This window comes from Micropterus salmoides, unplaced genomic scaffold, assembly GCF_014851395.1.
Source record: "Micropterus salmoides isolate LMB-PRFRI ecotype aquatic unplaced genomic scaffold, ASM1485139v1 Ms_hic_scaffold_15, whole genome shotgun sequence".
NCBI classification, from domain to species: Eukaryota; Metazoa; Chordata; class Actinopteri; order Centrarchiformes; family Centrarchidae; genus Micropterus; species Micropterus salmoides.
Genome location: NW_024040596.1, coordinates 14053621 through 14074923, shown reverse-complemented (window position 1 = coordinate 14074923; position 21303 = coordinate 14053621). Strand labels below are relative to the sequence as shown.

General features: G+C 40.4%; 1 protein-coding gene across 2 annotated transcripts; it reads right to left on the bottom strand.

Annotated features, from left to right (window-relative positions):
* Positions 1–1469: 1469 nt before the first annotated feature.
* On the bottom strand, positions 1470–19828 carry xirp2b (xin actin binding repeat containing 2b). 2 transcript variants are annotated; one of them, XM_038720458.1, is made up of 9 exons: positions 19687–19828; positions 16835–16997; positions 16088–16216; positions 15341–15430; positions 15062–15119; positions 14878–14963; positions 4508–14081; positions 3086–3216; positions 1470–2914 (listed from the first exon to the last, which is right to left on the bottom strand). In XM_038720458.1, exons 2-8 carry the CDS (start codon positions 16883–16885, stop codon positions 3125–3127), a joined length of 10080 nt encoding a protein of 3359 aa, XP_038576386.1. In that variant the 5' UTR covers positions 16886–16997; positions 19687–19828; the 3' UTR covers positions 1470–2914; positions 3086–3124. The 2 variants fall into 2 exon arrangements, with proteins under 2 accessions (XP_038576386.1, XP_038576387.1); XM_038720459.1 differs by having other exon boundaries at positions 14878–14960.
* Between the last annotated feature and the right edge of the window lie 1475 nt (positions 19829–21303).

Sequence of the window (21303 nt, the reverse complement as noted above, 5' to 3'; positions counted from 1 at the left end):
TAACATTGCAGAAATTACAAAAAGTAGAACCATCACAATCTCGCACGTCCCGCAAGATAAGTGAAGCTCAGCCTGCACTGCGCACGCCATGTTGCCTGAAAAAGAGAGAAAGCATCCTTGTTATGCCTACCTCACTCTGTGTCTCCATCCCACTCAGACTTGTGGTCCTGATGATACGCTACTGCTTTGCTCCAGCATCCTAAAGCACTGTTATTCGACTAGGGAGGGAAGGGGAGGGCGTCGGGGCGGGCATGATGGTAGTGCAACTGGGCTGACGTACCACGTGACGAGAAGGAGCCGACTAATCAGAGTGCAATCCGATAGATTCCTTACCAATCCGCTCAAAGGGAGAATGTGAGGACTGCACTCAGGCAGTAGCAAGGTAGATTGACGCAGTGAGAGAATTTTCCAGTCAACACCTGCAAATTGTTGTCACACCAGATGGCACATTTAGCTCCTGCCTAAAAAATGTGTTGAATGGGCCAAACAACTCTGTTCTGAGGTTTTCTGTTGTTTAATAATTATAATAGTTTATCCTAAAGAATGAAGTGCATCTCAAAGCTTGTAGGGATGTCTCCAGTATTAATAGATTCAAAGGTTTAATTTTTCTAATGCTCATTCAGTATGTGCAGTTGAATGCTGTGGCATACTCTTTTTCTCTAATTACTCTAACTTTCAAATGAGAGCAAAATTATAAAGGATACAACTTCAAAAAGGTATTACGATGACAAAGTGTACAGCATATTGGTCCAGTGTGTACTGTAGGTGGGATGTGCAATTTTTCATTATACAAAAATACAAAATGTAATAAGGCAAGATATAGACCGCGCAATAACTTGTTAGTGTCCCTACTAGTAAATAAAAAGCAATTTACTGTATATAGAATATCATTCAGAGTATCAATTTACTTTTAATATACTTCTTCACATATTAAGACACTAAGCCTTTAATATAAAATACAAATGTGCAGTTTTATTGGTGGTCAAAGTCAGCAGACTGTATGCTAAGCTCATTGACGTCCACTCTAGGGAGCAGTAAGAAGATGAGTTAACCACATTTGGTCATAAGGTAATTTTAGACTGGCTGTAAAAATTGTCTAAGACATGTGATGTATCACACAACAAGCTCTCCCACATCTGCTTTTTTTTAAATGCTTAGTTTTCAGTTTTTCCCTACATCGTAACGGTTTCTTATAGTCATATGCACACCTGTGGTTTAAGTTCCAAAATCCCCTTCGGGGGGGAATATCTTGTAAATTAGATACTGATACTGATGGTGTGAGAGGGATCTGCTGACCTGCTCCTGTCTCCTGTAGGCTGCATCAACCAGACACACACCTGACAAGCTCTTTGACAGGACATCCTCTTTGTGTTTCATATGGATGAACTTTGGAGATGGAGTAACAGGTTCACATTTCACATGCAGTCCATGTAAGTTAAAGTAGGCCACAAACCTTCAAAGAGACAAATGAAACATTTCAATTCAATATTTTATTGCCCTTAGATCAGCAATAAAGTAAGTGAACCAACCTGACAGCATGACAGAATCAGGAATTTTCTTGTACAAAGCAAGGTATAACCATCTAGTCTAAAAAATAAAATTCTGCATTGCAAAATATTTGTTGTTCAAAATAGAATACAGATGTCCAAAACAAACATGATATTCACCAATTCACTTGTTGATATTATATACTTTCAATATTATAAATAAAATAATCCCAAGATGCTTTTAGTAGTCTGCACACCAGGTGCTAAAAAATGCAAAAATGTTGATATGTTGAAAAATAAAAGCCCTGACAAAATAATACAACAGAAACTATTTCCATGAACCGGCATACAGTAGCAAAAAAATGTAGGGAGTTGTACAATAAACCAATTGATTTTAGAATACAACAAAAGGGATGAAAAATAAACTGGACCGGATTAAATGTGAAAATACCACTCAGTTTTAAGTCAGTTCAGTGACTAAACCTATGACTTATTTCCAAAGAAATGTAGTTTAAAACCAACATTGAGATTTATTTGCAGTCACTATTTTATTTGATCCAGATCTTAACTTTGTCATTTGTTACTGTTATAACAGCTCAAATTTGGTTAGATCTTGTTGTGTCAAATACTACATGGAACATCACACATGGGGCTGCTGAATGCCAGGAAAAAAATGCAATGAATTAAAAATTACATGAGACAAGCCTGTCAGCTCAAAGCACACTGCTTTCTGTCTACATCCACTTTCCACTCTTTGTCAACACCTATCTCTCTAGTACTTACTATTACAGTTACAACCTGCTTCCGTGCACACCATTTACAAGTATATACACAGTTTCCTTTCATATGCTTACTTTTCATGTTCCCTTTTAAATCACTTGACCGCATGACCTTCTACCAAACATTCGTTCACTGTACCAATAGGACAGTTCTTTCTATCTTACTGTACCATTCATTCTTTTGTGCTTCTTCTTTGGATTTATTTGACTAAACTGTGTAGCTGGGTGACTTTATTTCAAAGGACACTTCTGGGCACAGCCTTTCTGTGTTGGTGTATGGGTGACTTGGGGGAGTTGTCAGGAGGGGGCCACTGTGGTTTAGTTAGCTGAATATTTTCCTCTATTTTAAAGGCTTTCTTCGGGGGATCGGCCTGTGGGGGCCAAACTACAGATATTTTGTTGCAGTGTGGTTTGCTTTCATCAAGCGTTTTTGTCATATCGTTTTCACCACTGTGTGTTTTGTCTACTGAACTTAGGCTGCTCATGGAATATCTCCATTCAAGTTTCTCATCTGAGGGGATATGTCCAGCACTTCCTGCGGGAGGTTTCTGCCCAAGTCCATTATCATAGTTCCCTTTGGACTTGAGGAGTTGTTTGTAATGGTGTAGACAGTAGAAGTGTCCATGGAGAGAGACATAATTTCCTAGGCTAAGAGAAAGCATTTCTTTTAGAGGTGCACCACATCAACATCATAAAACAGTTACCTCAATTTTCTGAACAATTATAATGTCAATAAAACACTAAGGTATTTACTAATTAATATTGTAATACTCAATGGTGCACATGGTGCCCATTCATTAGAATGAATGCCATATTTACCTTAATTTATTTCTGCAGTGCTCACAGCAGAAACAAGATTTATGGTACTTCTTTTTGTCCACTATCAGAGCATCCATCGGATAAGCTCTCCTCCAACATACCGTGCAGAGCTCTGACTTCGGAACTCGAACCTGATTGAGAAAGATAAAATGCAAATCATTATATATTTTTTTCCATGTGAACTATGGCCTTTCTTTCATTTTTTATTATTGTAAATCTTGTCAGTACAGCACAGTACAATAGATTGTTTGTATTTTAAAATGCATGTTACATGCACATTCATTTGTTAAATCAAACATTTACAATGGTCATGAGAGCGAATGGTTCATTGTATTTCTTGTCAGGCTTTATTGATCTACCTACACACATGCATGCACAGATATACAGTATCTCACAAAAGTGAGTACACCCCTCACATTTTTGTTAATACATGATTACATCTTTTCATGTGACAACACTGAAGAAATGACACTTTGCTACAATGTAAAGTAAACTAATGTAAAGTGTCACATGACACCGGTGAGGGAAAATGGGTAATTGGGCCCAATTTGGACATTTTCACTTAGAGTTATACTCACTTTTGTTGCCAGCAGTTTAGACATTAATGGCTGTGTGATGTGTTATTTTGAGGGGACAGCAAATTTACACTGTTATACAAGCTGTACACTCACTACTTTACATTGTAGCAAAGTGTCACTTTGTTATATTCAGTGTTATATTTTACAGAATGTGAGGGGTGTACTCACTTTTGTGAGATACTGTAGATGCATCTCTCAACTGCAATTTGGCTGTGTTTGTACTCAAACTCAACTGTGCAAAACTGTATTATTAACACTGTGTTCAGAGAATAGAGTTAAAAATCTTATTTTACTTTTTAGTAGCCATGCTAACTGCATGGCTCTATGGATCTCAGTGTTGGTTGGTCAGTGGGTTGGACCACTTTGGTCTCAACTACTAGTGGACGGATTGCCATGTGCAATTGTCAGGTCAAAATGTTTATTTGTCCAATACTTATGAACACCTCCACATCAGCCACAGCTGTTCTTTGTGTTTACCACTGATTGGTAGAAGTTAGCATTCCAACACCCTAAATTGAGAATAATTCCTTGCTAAACATCAGGGTGTAATCATTGCCATTGTGAGTATGTTAGCATGCTAACATTCAGATTTAGCCCAACGTTCTGCTGCGCCCAAATAAAGCTTCACAGAGCTGCTAGCACAACTGTAGACTCTTATTCTTGTTGCTTATTATCACTTGGTTGGTTATTAACAATTTTTGTTTTATTGAAAAGCCTACACAATTCATACAATGCAGTAATTAGATAAGCTAATTTTGTAACACATCACAAACAGATATTTAAAGACAAGCTATTAATCCATAGTTCATGCCATTAGTTTCTGTTTCATGCTGTAGTTCTTTACCAGATGAGACCATCTTCGTCTGATGTGACACAACTTGTGATGGTGTCTCCTCAGAAACGGTGTAGCCAAGACTCTTGAAAACTGTCTCACTCTCTGACCATGTTTTGTGGAAATTCCTCAACAACTTCTCAGTAGCATCATCATCGTAGGTTTCTGTTTGCCTCACTGCTGCAGCTTTTCTTTTAACTGCATCAGCATAGGAAAAGGGAGCCTGTTGGGTTGACACACTTTCAGAGTGCTCAGTGACAGCTGTCCTTGTTCCGGTGACCTTGTTACCTAATTCGTCAACATTTGAGAAATGTTCTGTGATGGATTTGGTTTCAGAGAAGGCTGATGGTCCTGCCGGCACAGTTTCCACCTCATTTTTCTGCAGTGGGAGGGGGGTGCTCTGCCGTGAGCTTCCCATTGTCTCTTGAGGACTTTCCCTCTTTGAAGTGTCTGCTGTTGTTTCACTGAAGCTTGACACAGGCTCCTCCTGATCTTTTTTCTCCTCTCTGAATAAGGAACTTTCCTCACCCAGTTCAAAAACATTTTTAATAGCCTGGATGTCAAAAGTTGGCATTTCCTGTTCCAGGATGTCTGCGCTCTCCTTGTCACAATCTGTGCTTTCAACGTCATTGTGAAGCTGCTCTGTGAGTGGGATAAGCTGTTTTCTGCAATATAGTTTCTCTTCTGGTGATTCAAATTTGTTTACAAGACTAGGCATGTCTGCCCTGGGAAGCTCATCCTTTTCTTTGTTCTTATTTTCTTCCTCACACTCCTCCATGTCTGGGCCCAGTCGTTCAGGGATAGCAATGGGATCCTTTCGCATATAGGTCTTATTAATTTCAGCCTTTTGAGCCTCTTCAAAAAACTCTCTCTTTTCTTTGACAGATGCAGATGATGGCTCTGAAATATCTGCAGCTTCATCAAGATCTAGGTCATTCTGACACAATGGCACGTGGGGCTCAAACTTGCTTTGCATTTCATTTGCATTCAAACCCTCTGAAACTTTATCTTCTTCTGCATGTGGAGATTTTTCATTGGCCCGCTGAGCCTCCCCAGATAAACTCTTTTTGGGTTTTTCTGTTGAAATCAATGTCCCTGAAACCTCCACAATTTGGGACTCAATTTTGATTTGCCGATGGAATGATGCAGGCGATTCCACAATCTCTGATTTCCTCTCTGAGATTGGTTGAGGAAGTAGTGGTGGTGGGGTGACACCACGGGAGAGCTTGGCTGTCGTGTCTTTGAGACGAGCCAAATTTTCTGCTCTGTCAAAGGTTGGAGACGGTGTGATTCTAGTGAGGCGAGATGTTGGGGTGTCGCACCTGCGTGGCGGTGGTGTGGGAGGTGTGGGTGGCCTGTACAGCAGGGTAGGGGACGGAGTAACTCTCTGGGGTGAGTCAGTCCTTCGCGTGGATTCGATGGTGATAAACGTTGGTGAGGGAGAACGCATCCTGAGCGACGGCGATGGAGACCAAAGGTCAACCGACTTGCAATAACTGACTTCTTCTTTCCTTCTTTCATGGGAGGTCGTTTTCTTTGTTTGGTTCTCAATTTTGGCAGAACCAATACTGATCTTGGATATTCTTGGTGTTGCTCCCCCAGAAACAGATGTCTCAGAAACTGGCTCACATTCATGCTTCTCCATTGTCTCATTATCTTCTAGATGCATTAGTTTAGCTTCTGCTAGTTTCCTTACATGTGAAAGAATGTCATAATTGTTTTTAGCATAACTTTCCACTACAGAGCCCCCCAGTTCACATTTTCTTTCCGGACTCATGAGCCAATCTGGAACAGCATTGAGCAGAGCCCTCGCAGATTTAGAATCAGTCTCTTCTGAAACTCTTTGTATCTCTGTGATGTGAGAGATTAACACTTGGACCTCTCGCCTCTGAGATTCCTCTGTTCTCTTTGCTGGGGACTTGACCCATTCATTTTGTTCTGACTCGCCTGTCACTGTAATTGGGGCATCCCTACTTTCTTCTGTTGGTTCTGTCACTCCTTTCTTCTTTTGTGATCCCTTCACATGCTTTTGAACTGCTTTTTGTTGCTGGGAATTCTGATCGTCTTTACTTTCTGTGGTAATGACTTCTCTCTTGACTTGAATGTCTTCACTTCTGTGAATTTGGTTAACTGCAATAGTGTCCTGAGTTTGGTGGGGTTTTTCAGATGTTGCTGCCTTGGTTTCTGTAACCTTTGTCTTTGATTCTGTGGAAATCTCTTTACTTTGACCTAACTGTGCACCTCCTTTAGACTTTTTGGATTTCTTTTTCTTCTTTACTGGAGTTGGAGTTTCAGTTTGGCTGTCAGTTATGCTAACAGTAACAGCAGGAACGGAGGCAGCAGCAGAAGTGGGAGTAGCTTTCTTAATCCCCTGCTTTAACTTTGTCTTTATTTCTTCAGCTTCACTGATCACTTTCCCCTCAGTAGCTTCCCTTGCTTCCACCTTGAAATCTTCTGAAACACTCTGTTTCTCACTACTCTCATTGGATGTTATTGTCTGTATTTGCTTTTCTTGCTTATTGTTCTTTTTCACCTTTTGGTTTGGTTTGCCTGTTTTTCCATTTGTATTGGTAGCTGCCTTTTCTGTTTGCATTGGCTGATCACATACATTCTCTTGGCTCTTGGTGGGAGAATGATTGGTTTTCTTCTTGTTATCACACTGTGGTGATTTGGACTCCTTTGCATTTTTGTCTGAGGCGACATTTTCTACTTTGAAGGAATGATCGTGGAGATTATTGGATAATTTTGGTGCTGTATTTTCTTTTGTCTTCATGTTCTCAGATTGTGGTTTGCTTGATTTGACATTGTCCTCAATAGTTACAGCAGGTTCAGGTTTTATTATTTCAACAGAGATTTCATCTTTCTTTTTATCTTCAGAGTTGTTGGAGTCCTTTGGTTTCTGATTTTTAGAATATTTCTTTCTATCAGCCATCATACCTTCAGTTTGTGCAACATTAGTGATTGACGACTGCACTTCATCAGCCATGACAGACTGAGCAGACTGCTTGGAAGAAACAGAAACTGTTTTTTGTGTAGCTGTATGCATCTGCTGTCTAACAGCTGAGGCAGATGAGGTCTTTTGAATTGAGACAACCTTAGAGGTCTCATTAGACACAATTTGCTGTTTAGCAGAAGATACAAGGGTTGAATCTGTGAGGATTTTCTCCAGACTAGCGCTTACATTACTGTGGGTGGTATTTGAGACTACAACGTGCTTAGATAAATCACATGAAAATGAGTCTGAATGAACATTTAATGCCATCTTTTCAGCTATCTCCGGTGTGATTTCTGATGTGTTGTTATTTGACTGCTCTGTACCTTTGGTGGAAAGCATTTCAAGAGCAGCTGTAACTGAGTCATGAATGTAAGTGGGTGATGGAGTGGTTGGGGGTGTGTTTTCCTCCCTCAGCTTCCGGTACTTTCCTTCGGCTTTTATTAATGGAGTGTTAAATTTACTCATTTGCCCTCTCATGAAAGGTGGAGGAGAGGGTGGAGGGGTGAATTTCACAGGAGAGATGTAAACTTTCTTCTGTGGTTGTGGTGACTCAAGTGGCTGTGGGATTTCACATGAAACAGTTTTTGATGTATGTGTTGTTGATTTTGATTGGTTTTGGCTCATTTCTACCACTTTCTCTGATGTAACCTCCACCTGTTGTGTTTTATTGAATTCCACTTTAGGCTCCAGCTTTGGGACCTGGTATAAAGTGGGAGCTTTCACTTTTTTGACCGTCATCTTTTTTGCCTTTGCTGGTGAAGGATGAATTGTCTGTGTTGGCATGCTCTCTAGTTCTTGTTGAGATGGAGGAGGTGGAAGGAAGTCCTGCTCACTGGTGAGTGGTGGTGGTGGAGGAGGAGGAAGGTGATCAATGTCAGAATCAACAGAGGGAGGAGGAGGAGGAGGAGGAGGAGGAGGAAGGTCAGAGTCTGCCACTGGTGGAGGTGGTGGGGGGAGTGGCAGATCAGGTTCTGGGGCTTGTGGTTTGACGATATAAATATCAGTTTTTACTTTGGTTTTGTCTACTTTTATCATTCCCTTTGAGTTGGACTTTAGATTACGAAACTCTGTGTTTACTGTTTTGATGCCATGGTTTTGGGTAATCGTTTTATGCTCCACCACAGTTGATGATTGCTGAGCAGACTGCGCCACAGAACTTGACTTTGTTTCACAAGAGATGGAGTGATTTTCTTTTGATGTTTCAACTATGCTAGCTGTTTTTATCTTTTGTATGTTCCTCTGCACATCAGCATTTAGGTTCTTAACTGGAGGACTCTGCTTGACTCTAACTCTTCTGTATGATCTAACTCTGACTTTGGGAGTTTCACGCTGTGCTGTTTCCAACAATGATTTGATAGTGCCTTTGACGTCACCCTTAATCACTTCCTCTTTCTCCAGCTGCGTTTGCTCTTGCGTCTCATATAATGACTTAATTGACATCTTGACATCACCCTTTACGTCACCCTCGAGGCTTGGGCTCCTTTGCATCCTCGGCGATGGTGGAGTCTCCATTAAGAGCTGAATCGTTCCTTTGACGTCGCCTTGAACATCTGTTCCCAGTTGACACTTTCTCCTCTCACTGGAGGCATCTTGCAAACTTTGCATTGCTGTGCGAACATCACCCCTCAAAATTTCTTCCTTTTCAACTTCCCTCACCGCTTTCTTTGCCAGCTCCAGGGATTTTAGTGTGGCCTTCACATCTCCAGGAACTAAATCTTCAACGGCAGATTCAACTCTGGATGTTGCTGATTTCTCGAGAGATCTCAGAGCTCCTTTGATATTTCCTGGTATGATATCTGGTTTCTCCGCCTCCTTGTACTGCTTTTGAGCCCTCTCCAGGCACCGCAGGGCTTTAGGTATGTTGCCTTTAACCACCTCCTCTTTCTCAACAACAACTGTCTGATTTGCTGATTCAGACAATGAATTTAAAGCAGCTCTTAAATTACCTTTGACTATCTCCTCCTTTTGGAGTCTTTCCAATGAGACAGTTGGCTCTGACATGAAAACTTTCACCGTGTTGTGAACATCACCGGGTATAACATCTTCCACTGTACGCTCAATTTGCGTTTGATTATGGCAGAGGATGAGTTTTGTGCCCTTGATGTCACCTCCGACAATCTTCTCTTTTTCTGTATCAGGTGGAGTCTCATCAGGTCCTAAATGGAGCTGTTTAAGATAGTCGAGAGCCCCAGATTCAATGCATGTTGAGTAAAAGTCAACATTTCCTTTTTCAGCGTCATCTACCTTTATCTTCACTGCCTCATCTGGCTTGTCTTGGCTTGACAGTCTTTGAAGAGCAGTCTTTATATCCCCTCTTACAATGTCCTCTTTTTCAACATTAATATTCTCTTGTTTATTGAGAAGGGAATATATTGTCATCTGCACATCTCCTTTCTCGTCTTCCTGGATGAGTATACCATGTTTTGCTGACCTGCCCTCATCGAAAAGGTTGTTTATAGCTTCCTGAATGTCACCTCTTAATATTTCCTCCCTTTCAATACTGCTCTCTCTCTCTTGGTTGAATAGTTGCTGCACTGTTGAACTGATATTACCCTTCTCTACTGAATCTATGACTATCTGCTGCTCCTTTCTTTCCTGCCTGTTCAGAAGGTTCATCATAATAGTCTGCAGATCTCCCCTGATGACTTCCTCTCGCTGAATCTCCGGAGCCTGAGTATTCATTAGCTGGTATTTTGCCATCCTTACGTCGCCAATTTCATCAGCTTCAATGAGTATTCCCTTCGACTTTACCATTTTCTGACTATAAAGTTCCTCAAGAGTTCCCTTGACACTCTTGCCCAGGATTTCAGTTTTCTCCATTTTTGCTTCATTAAAGTTGTCAAATGGTGTCGTCTCAAAGAGCCACGTTGCTGTTTTTACATCCGCTTTAGAAATTTCTTCTTGCATGATAGTTGGTTGATCTTCGTCCTCATCTGTCTCTTTAATGTGGTCGAGAGGATTTTTCTCAAAGAGCCAGACTGAACTTTTAACATCTCCCTTTGTAACCTCCTCCTTTTTAACTGTCTCAATCAGATTTTCAGTGCTCATGCTTCTTATTTTGTCAATGGACTGGGTTTCAAATCTCCATTTTGCACTCCTGACGTCACCTTTTTGTATTTCACTCACGTTAACTGTTCTAACTGATTCCTGTGACAGGGCATCAGACTCAAAACGATCTTTGTTCATCCTAACATTGCCTCCTTGAATATCATCCACAGTTTTTATTAAAGCCTTCTTATCTTCCGCAATCCTGTCGAGAGGTTGTGTCTCAAATTTCCACTTGGCAGAGGTGACATCTCCTTTTTGAACATCCTGTTGTGTGACAGATTTAATTATATAAACCTCATCTGTGTCCTTGATAGCATCAAGGGGCTTGGTTTCAAACAACCACCGGGTTCCAATGACATCTCCTCGTGTTACTTCTTCACTTGTGACAGTGGTGACCTCGTGGTAAAGGCCCTCTTTGTCTTGAATGGCATAAAGGGGCTGATTTTCAAACATCATGGTGTAATTTCTCACATCACCCTTCTCATCTTCATCACGGACAATTTTTCGCATTTTCACCTGCTCTGTGTCTGTCTCAGAGGATACCTCCTGAATTTTATCTAAGGAGTAGGTCTCAAAAATTAAACGGCCCTTATCAACATCTCCCCCTTGTACATCATTCACTGTGCGGCTGCTCATAGATTCCTCTTGGCTATCATGGATTGTATCTATGGATTGATTTTCAAAGAGCCATTTGCAGTTCACCACGTTTCCTTTTTGTATATCATCAGTCTGAACTCTCTTGAGCTTTTGCATTACATCATCAGATGTAGAAGTCATGATCTCAGATGTTTGGTTTTCAAAAATGTACTTCATTCTTGACACATCTCCAGACCCAATGTCTATCTCAGTGACACGCTTAAAACAGCCCGTCTCCTCCCCGGTGAGGTTCTCCAGTTTCTCTGTCTCAAAGAGAAAACAAGCCGTTCTTACATCTTTTCCTCTAATGTCCTCTTGATTCACAGTGCATGTTTTCAGAACCGTCTCTGTCTCCTCGTGGATCGTATCAAGTGCTTGTGTCTCAAAAAGCCATGTGCAGGTTTTGACATCTCCCCTTTTCATTTCTTCAGATTCATTTTCACCCTTTAACTCCACTCTTTCATACAGGATGTCCATTGGTTTTGTCTCAAATAACCACTTGCAGGTTTTCACATCACCTTTCATGATGTCAAGATTTTTACTTGGTTCCACAACTTCTTGATCTTCAATATTACTGAAGTATTTAATAGCATCAAGAGGCTGGGTTTCAAACAACCACTTTGCAGTTTTAACATCACCAGACTCTATTTCTTGTTTAGATATGCCCTTGATAATTTGGTATTTATCAATGCTTTCATCAAACTGGTCAATTGGTCGTGTTTCAAACATCCACTTGCATGTTGTTACATCTCCTTTAACAACCTCTTCACGGCGCACTGTTTTCACCTCATGGAAATGCCCTGAGCTGTCTTGCATAGCATACAGTGGGGTAGACTCAAACAGGTTTTTATTTGATTTCACAGAACCAGATGTTACGCCCTCTATGAGAATCTTTTGAGAGTCATCCCTCCTGTTTAAATCTATGCTTTCAAAGATTTGCTTGTAGTTTGAGACATCCACCTTATCAATTTCTTCCAGGTCGATTGTTCTGGTGACTTCTTTCTTTTCCTCTCTAATCTGCTCCAGGGATTGGCTTTCAAATAGCCATTTCTGATGTCTAACATCACCCCTCTCTTCATTAAGTGCTACTGTTTTTTTCAGTTTGCCCACCTCTGCAAGTTCCTTCAACTCCTCAGTAGGCATCATTTCAAAATAATGTCTGGCTGATTTCACATTACCTGCAATAATTTCCTCTTTTGTCAGGGGCAGAGTATTTGAATCATCTTTTAAAGTATCCATTGGCTGGTTCTCAAATACCCAGCAGTTCTTGCGAACGTCTGCCCTACAGCTTGTGCCATCCTCCTGTGTAAGGTCATTCTCAACATTCACAGTGCGAGTTACCTGTTTCTTCTCCTCTCTTATGTGCTCTAGAGGTTGGCTCTCAAACCGCCACTTCTGGTGTCTCACATCCCCTTTAATTTCTTCATTTACAGTTGCCTTCTGAAGTTTTCCGACCTCCGGGCCATACTTCCTCTCTGCTTGAGGGCTGCTTTCAAAAAAGTCCCTTGCAGATCTAACATTGCCCCCAATAACATCTTCAATAGACAGGGGTCTCATGTTGGCATCATCCTTCAGAGAATCCATTGGCTGGGTTTCAAACACTAAGCAGTGCTTGCGCACATCAGCTCCAATGATCTCTTTCTTCTCCATTTTTGAGCATTCCCACTCATTGAGAGAATTTAATGTCTTTATCTCAAACAACCACCTACCCCAGTCTCCCTTATTGCTGTCCTCCATAGAAAGACTACACACAAGTTTCAAAGATGTAGATTCTTTGTTTGTCACCTCCAGGGGTTGGGTATCAAAAAGCCAGCGTGAAGCAATGGAGTTTTCCAATTCAGTTTCAATTTTACGCACGCACTTAATCTCTAGCATTTGGCTTGATTGGCCCATAATGATGCATTTAAACTGAGTGTCAAATGTGCTTGTAACCGTTTTCACTTCTCCATTAATTTCCTCTAACACTGACCTTAGACTCAACAGGTGGCTCTCGTCAATGGTCTCAGTGTGCCCAAGGCTTTCCATGTACTTATTGTCAATCATGTAAATGGTAGCATTTCCATCCTCCTCTGTGAACACAATCTCTTTTGTTAAATCCTCCTCCTTATGCATTTTATTTAGAGTATCCATTGTCTGGGTTTCAAACAACCATGCTGCAGCACGGACATCTCCTTTATCAAATTTGTTGAATTTGTTTTTATATTCTGTCGAGTTAATTTTGTGTGAACTCAGCTCATCCATTGGCTTGGTCTCAAACATCCAAGCTGTACGTCTCACATCTTTTCCAAAAATTATTTCCTGTTGCGTTATTTTGTTGTTGTCGTCGTCCTCATTGGGAGTTTCATCGTTAATACTGTCCAGTGGCTTATTTTCAAACATCCAACGCATCGCCTGTACCTCCCCGGGGAGAATCTCTTCCCATTCCACGTATTCTTCATCGTTATCATTGGGACTAACACCATCATCTTCATACATGTACTCCTGCCTCTCTACTTGGTAGTTTTCACTTTCATTGTAATCGCTGTAGCACTCTTTCTCAATATTCTTACGAACCTCAGGATGAATGTGCTTGTAAAGACGTTTTAGCTCATTCATACTCCTCTGCTTAAGGTAAGTGTCTTTCTTGAGTGGGTATTTTGAGGGGTTTGCTGGTTCGGGAGGCTCAGGTGAGTAATGGCACGTTGGGATATTTTGACTCTCTGACGGCGCTTGTAGTAAGTCTGGAGGTGGGGGTGGAAGGCAGTCAGAATCCTCAGCTGGTGGGGGTGGAAAGTCCTCATAATCCATCACTGTAGCCCATGTGTCTTCTGTTGCCTCAGTAGCGGATGCTTCATGCACCTCACTAGTCACTGTGTTGTTTTGTGTCACATTTGAGGACCACTTAGATCGAGTGATGTCACGTTCAATCTTTTTAAGGAACAAAAATGATATTAATGAGTAAATGACTAAATCAATCGAATTACTCCATGGAGTTATATGTACATTACATTTCACCTTGTTGTATACATACAACACTTGCAGATAAAGTGCAAAATTAGATTAGATCATAAAACATAAACAGTCTTGCATTGCAGAACCCCTGTCAGTCCAAGGTTTATGAAACTGTGTGAATAAGTTGCTTTCTTCAATCACTATAAAGTTACAATCCTTAAGGTTTTCATGAAATCACATCCTGTTGTTAATACCATTATGGATTGCATTTTTAAGCAGAAGCAATTCAATGTATTTGCATTCTATTGTTAACTCTCACTCTCATTAACTCCCACTATGCATGTGTGTAATCTAGCGTTACAGTTTTTTAATTGTGTTGACTGTTCAATTTCCTAATGCTTCATCAGAACTGTATTAACAACTTGTGCTGTCTGCAGCATGAAATGAGTTCACAGCTTCAGTTATTTTTGACAGATTTCTTTATTAAAACAATGTGAGTTTGTTTGACCGCACTGTAACCAGATATACCAGTTGCTCTTCTTTTGTATTTCTAACAAAGATGGTGCTCGAGAAGTGTTTGTTGTAGTATTTAACTACACTTGCTGTTACCACCAGTAACCACAGGTTCAAATCAACCAGGACTAAAATCTTACTGGATTGCAACTTTAATAAATACACTTCAAATTACACTTAAATGTTTTAAATTAAATATTTGTTCCCTTTGTATTTTAAACACTTTTGCCTAACTAACAAGTGAAATGGAAATGCTTACCTTAATAGGTTTCAGTGGAGCAGCCTCTTCTATTGTTCTTTCAAAGTGATCCCTCAGTTCTTTTGTAGTGTACCTGGGAAACTCTTCTTTTAAAAGTCAGAACAGACATAGGTACAAGGGCAGGATTAACATTTGTTTGGCATAGTATTTGGCAGAGAATAAAAATATCTAAACAACATCCTACCTGTTTCATTTTGATGGTTTTCACAACTGGATTCCAAGTTGTTGTTGCTGTATGACACCTATTAATTTAAAATAAGAATTGACAAAAATATATTAATGAAAAAAACTGCACTATCACTGAATGCGATGTTTAAATCTCAGCCCAAACTGTCATAGACTACAAAACAAAATGAATCAATTAATTACATAAATCTGATTGATGGCAATCAGTTACACTTTTTACTCAACAAGGTTTAGTTCATTAGCAAAGCGCTGCAGGAACACAGAAAATGATCAGTACCATTGTTTCTTGGTTGAAATTTAGCTGTTGACTGCCAGTGTTGACCTGCCTGCTGCTTCTCGACACTTTCACCTCAGAGTTCGACATTTCCTGTCAAGATGAAGACAGTGGCTGTCAAATACTGTGAAAAATGTGAGCGTGCCACACAAACACACATAACGCTCTCTGTCTCATTTCTCCACATTTTCTCCACATTGCTCCCCTTCGTCATAGCGACAGATGTGAGCTGACTTCGCTCCAATTTACTCCACCAGCCAAAGCTTAATAGTACACAACTGAATACCACGCAGAGAAGAAGCTATACCAGATTGTTCACTGCAGTTTGAAATGACTAATCACAGACGGTGGCAAGACAACAAAGAATGTGTCAAGCTGTTCACTCACACTGTACCATAGCAAAAAAACGAAATAAGTGAATGCGTATTAATTAAACTATTCTTTTCCATTTATTTGTTAAGTTTCTACTGAATGGAGTTACAATATAAGTGTTATGAATGCGGGTTTTCATGAAAGTTGTTAGAAATATTGTGTAATGTTTGTAACTCTGGTATTGGTGCAATAAGATGTATTAAGAGCCTTAATGACAATATTCAGCTGAAATGTACATATTTTTCTTGCAGCGATGCAGATGGAAAGCTAAATGGAAACATATTCAGGCCAGAGGAAACATTAACCCTTATTTCACCACAGTCATGTCTTTCATGCTCTTAGCCTGATCAATGTGTAATCTGTGCTCTATGTGTGTACCTGCACAGTTCTGTGATGAAAATGGAACTGGGTTACATTGTGTGATGGTGCAGTTTCCAGGGTCTCAAATTGTTTCCTCACACTGGCAAGTCCCCCAGGCAGGGAACAGACCTCCGACTCCTCCATGACCTAATGAAGCAGGAAATATCATTAGCTGCCTCCGCTTCTACATGACCTGAAATCAAACTGATGCTTAACAGGGCTATTCTGTCAGGTATGCATGTAGTGCAGGCCGCCGTCAAACGTGGTCCAGCTAATATTTGCTTTCTCCAAACACACAGACACAAACTCATACAGTATTTTGTTTTGTAATAGTTTCAAATTTACATGAGGAATTGTGAAAGCTCTTTCAAAGTAAAGCCAACAATATGTTATGTTTACAGCAACTTTCCTCTATAGTCTACCCTGTGACGGGACTCTCAAGTTTCCCCTCTATTTATATATGTATAAGCAAGGCTGCCGACCCCCTTCCCAAGCTTACAAAACTGTCATCACCTTCACTATTATTGCATGACAACACCAGCAATAATGGTGACAATACCAGTTACAGCTACTGTGCAACCCTGGATACAATGCAACAGCTAAAGCTGAAACTATACAACACACAACAGCAAAGCAAATCAATATAATTGACCATAGAAAGTTGACTTCTAATTACACAAATGTTCTTTTCAAGGCAGCTCTGGCAGGTACTGTAGCTACATGTTGTAGCTGAAATAATACATGTCCATGCACAAACTATAGTACCCCGCTGGGGATCATGTTGTCTGCTCGCTTGGAGACAGCTGCCTGGTACATGGCCTCACAGTTGGTCAGTGGGATGACCTCTGAGTCCACAGAGTGAATCCGGTTCCTCTGGTTAAAGCTCTTTCAGGAAGTCCTGCCCTGGTTCAACCTGCGCTGCCAGCAGCTACGGCACAAATAGCCAATAAACTGTTAAAGAAAATGCTTCTAACGTGTGTTATTAGGTGTCATCCAGTTATTAAGAAGTGGCACAAAATACTTAGTGGCGTGAACACATGCAACTAAAGCACTGCTGAGGGTGTTGGATACCTTTATGTTTGTGCTGTGGTTTAGTTTTTAAAGCCAGATTAGCAGCAAGGACAGAGAATGGACTTCTCCCTCTTTTTTTTTTGCAATATTAGATTGATTTAATATGTCCCAGTATATTGCAGATAACATGGTTCTTATGGTGACTAAAGCACAAGTTTGTTGTTAAAACATTTCCCATTTTTTAATCAAAATACAACGTAATTTTAGCTGCTGTAGTGCTTTAAACGTACTACCATAGTTCAGGCGGTGCTCTTGTGAATGATGTGAGTTATTTAAAATGCTCTACAGGGACATTATTTAGACCAATTACACACCCGTCTTCAGACATTGTTACTCACAGGATGTAGATGGTTTATTATTATAATATACCAACTTTCAACTTTCCAGAGTGACAGAAAGTTTTATCACTATTTGAGATGATTTTGGTCCATGCTTCCTAAGTAGAAACATTCAGAACCAAATACCAACTGAACTGATCGGATCTTTCTCTGTTTCAATGATCCCCTTTGATTTACAGTGTACCCAATGGATTTCATGGCACATTGAAATGGTAACTCAGATCACATTGAGTTTTTAAGAGGGTCATGACTTCTATACAACAAAAGTTTGAGTTGAACCCATGTGTTTTCACCAATGCAATGGTTACTGCTCATATTTAGTCACTGAAGGCATTGCTTGTGAGTCTACAATCAACATAGAAATGTATAATGAGGTTTAGATGACCACCCAGGAAGTGGTCTGAGTAGTCATTAAGATTACTTTCCTTTTCATCTTAGGTATAATTAGACTTTATTAGAGTCTATTTCAGGAATTGCATCAACCAATAGTCCACAACCAAAGGAACACTATTATTAATCTTCAGGGTCTTGCAATGTGATGAAAAGACAGTTATTGAGATAACTCTTCCTACTGTTAACATCCACAGACTACAAATCCTACCAGCTGCTGACACATCATTGTTGTCTGTGTTTGTGAATATAAAGTATTCTCACCTCAGTTCTTGTGGATATAAATGTGCTGATGCAAATGAGTGGATGAAATATGAATGCAGACTGTTTGATGTACAGCATCAAAATCTTCATAAGCCTATTCATTATTTTGAAGACCAATAACGAATTGAAAATCTTCATCTCAGCTCTGCTCTGTGGTGAATTAGTGCTACTATTAGCCAATATTTATATCCAACTCATTGTAATGTCAAGAATAATGTCAGCAAAAGCTGCCAGACTGACAACATGAGACGATATTTGACATCTGTAAAATTATTTTTGGCAGCGAAGGACAGATTTAATCACTGCATATCATAAAGTATTGAAAACTCAATAAAGTACAGAGTCAATGAAACACCAAATCAGATCAAAGCACCCCAGTTTTTTAATTAGTTCTTTGGGTTAGAGATAACTAAAAGTTATAAACTATTTAAAAGTAAGCTGAGTAGTGGGCTCATGAACCTGAAATTGTAACCCATTAAGGCTGCTTTCTAAATTTCGTGTCAAAAAGACATTTTATAGCAGCCACTGGTGCATTATCCTGCTTTCCATTGGCATATTTATTTTACCATTTTTGATTTGTAGCGTACCAGTCCCCTAAGGTGATCTATTTTAGCCTTGGAGGAATGATGACTATGTTTGTGTAAACCAATCAGTCCATTAAGACAGATAAGGGACATATATGGCATACTTCAGTTACTTAAAGTGCATCTTTCAAATCTTGACCTAAGCAGTGAAGCTTTATCAGTGGAAAGTTCTGCACTGCAGTATATTCCAGTAACAGCACAGACTTATAGAACATAAACTATTGTGGTAGGTGACTAAAATTTGAATCCAAAAAAATCTGTCAACGGTCTGAGGCTATCTCATGACACGTTAGGTTGGACTGAGAGCTCAAATAACAAGAAAGTGAAGTAATCTAGGCGCCATGGACTTGCAAAAATAAATCAAGCCTATTTTAAACTTTACCATGAAGGGTCGTGTTTGTCTGTGAAATATAGAGGAGGTAGGTCAAGGCCTTCCTTTCCAAAAGTTTTTAGATAGTCTGCATTGATAACCTTGTGTTTGTGCCTTTATATGTAATTACTCTTCGGTATTCCTCATTTTATAGCTTGCCTGGTGACGAGGAAGTAGAGCAACATAACACCTAGAGGTATTGGCCTTGGTACAGACAGCTCAGCAGCTCAGAACTCTATTTGGAATTAGTTAACAGAATAAATCTAATCTGTCCTTAAGCTAAAAATTCAGAGTTGATTTAGTGTTTTAGTCACAGTTTATTTTCTTGCAGGTCTGACATAACATTTATATTTTGTCTCTATATAGTGAGTGGAAGTCCACTCAGCATCAGTGTTAGTGTGTGAGTACAATCACGAATTCAGTGCCAGCATTTTATATTTTTCTCTACAGACATAAAAAGATTTTTTTATTTAATGCATTTTGTTTGCATGCAAAGTTATGAACATAAAAATATAATTTAAGAGCCAATAATCATTTACATATTTCTACAAAATTCCACTCAACACAAACACAGGCACTCTCAGAGTGCTCAGCACCTACCAGGTGAGAAGGATAGTGAATTATAAAAAGTACGAGCTCAGCAAGAAATCCCACACAAAGGCCACTGCACCCCTGGCCTGCAGGGTCTTTCCGAGTCAAAATCAAATCCCAGCCAGTGTTGGAGACCAGCTCCAGTACTATGTGTTCTCCTCTGTCCAACGAGTAGACAGTGACAGCTGATTTTATTTTAGACCCCCCGCCCACTTGCGAAAAATGGGCCTGGGGTGTTTTTTTTAGAGAGCAAGGCCTCTGTGCCTCCCATGTCAAGTCTCAAGAAAATCCATATGGAAGTACTTCCTGTGACTCCTCTGCAGATGCTTGTGTACCAATAAATCAAGTCACCCTGGTTTCATCATCAGGGCATCCATCAGAGTGCACTGCATACCAGCAGCTGTTACCGCCTGTCATGATATGCCAAATTATGCACATACAAATCCACAACAAATACTCTGAGAACCTCTTATTATGCACCGCTTTTATTCAAGCAGCGTAAAGTGGATGTCTGGGCAGGTGCAAATTCAAGTGACGATAAATAGTGGTGAAACGGGTTAACCATGCGCTGTACATAGCTGTTGGTCTGAAATGAGGTCAGTGATGTAATGCTATTTGTTGAGGGAGGGAAGGGTTAAAGGGGCCTTAAACATGACAACAGACACCTCTGAGCGTGGAAGAGCTAGCCAGCTCATCTTGTTTGGCCCAGCTGGAGACGGTGGCGCCAGCCAGACTCTGGTATCTCAAGGAAGCTGGGCCAGTGTTTGGAGACCAGACACGTCTGTCTGGCATCTGCCCAACCCCTTTCATCCACAGCATGTGTAACTCATACCTGCATTTCAATACCAGCAGTTTAAAGAGACACTCTAGGATTCCTGCTCCTGCCAAGCCAGACTGAAATGCAAAAGATCCTGTTCACCTGACATTTTCCATCCATCCATCATCAACCGCTTATCCTGCGTACAGGGTCGCAGGGGGCTGGAGCCAATCCCAGTTGACATTGGGCGAAAGGCGGATTACACCCTGGACAGGTCGACAGTCCATCGCACGGCCACACATAGACAAACAACCACTCACATCTACACCTAAGGACAATTTTGGAGACACCAATTAACCTAGCCTGCATGTCTTTGGATGGTGGGAGGAAGCCGGAGCACCCGGAGAGAACCCACGCGGACACGGGGAGAACATGCAAACTCCACACAGAAAGGCCGGGGAAACCGGGGTTTGAACCCACGACCTTCTTGACATTTTCTTAAAATGTAAATGGATATGATCCTGGTATCACTCTGGCGAGTGTAATGTTTGTCTAAACCACAATCATTTTTTTTGTCACATCTTAACAAGAGCAAGAAAGAATATTAAAAATATCGGAACATTTTTGTCAGTGTTTCAAGGTCTCATGTTTTTATTATGATGACCATGCTTTGTTCAGCTTGAAGCAAGTCCTTTGTGATCCGCAGTAGAGTTAAGCCAAGCAGTGAGGGTGAAAGGAAAGGAAAGCTACTTAATTCTCTCTCTCTCTCTTACACACACACACACACACACGCAGAAAGATGAGGTACTGCCAGCACAGGAGATAAGAAGTGATTGCCATATGATACTATAGTCTTTCACATTTTAACA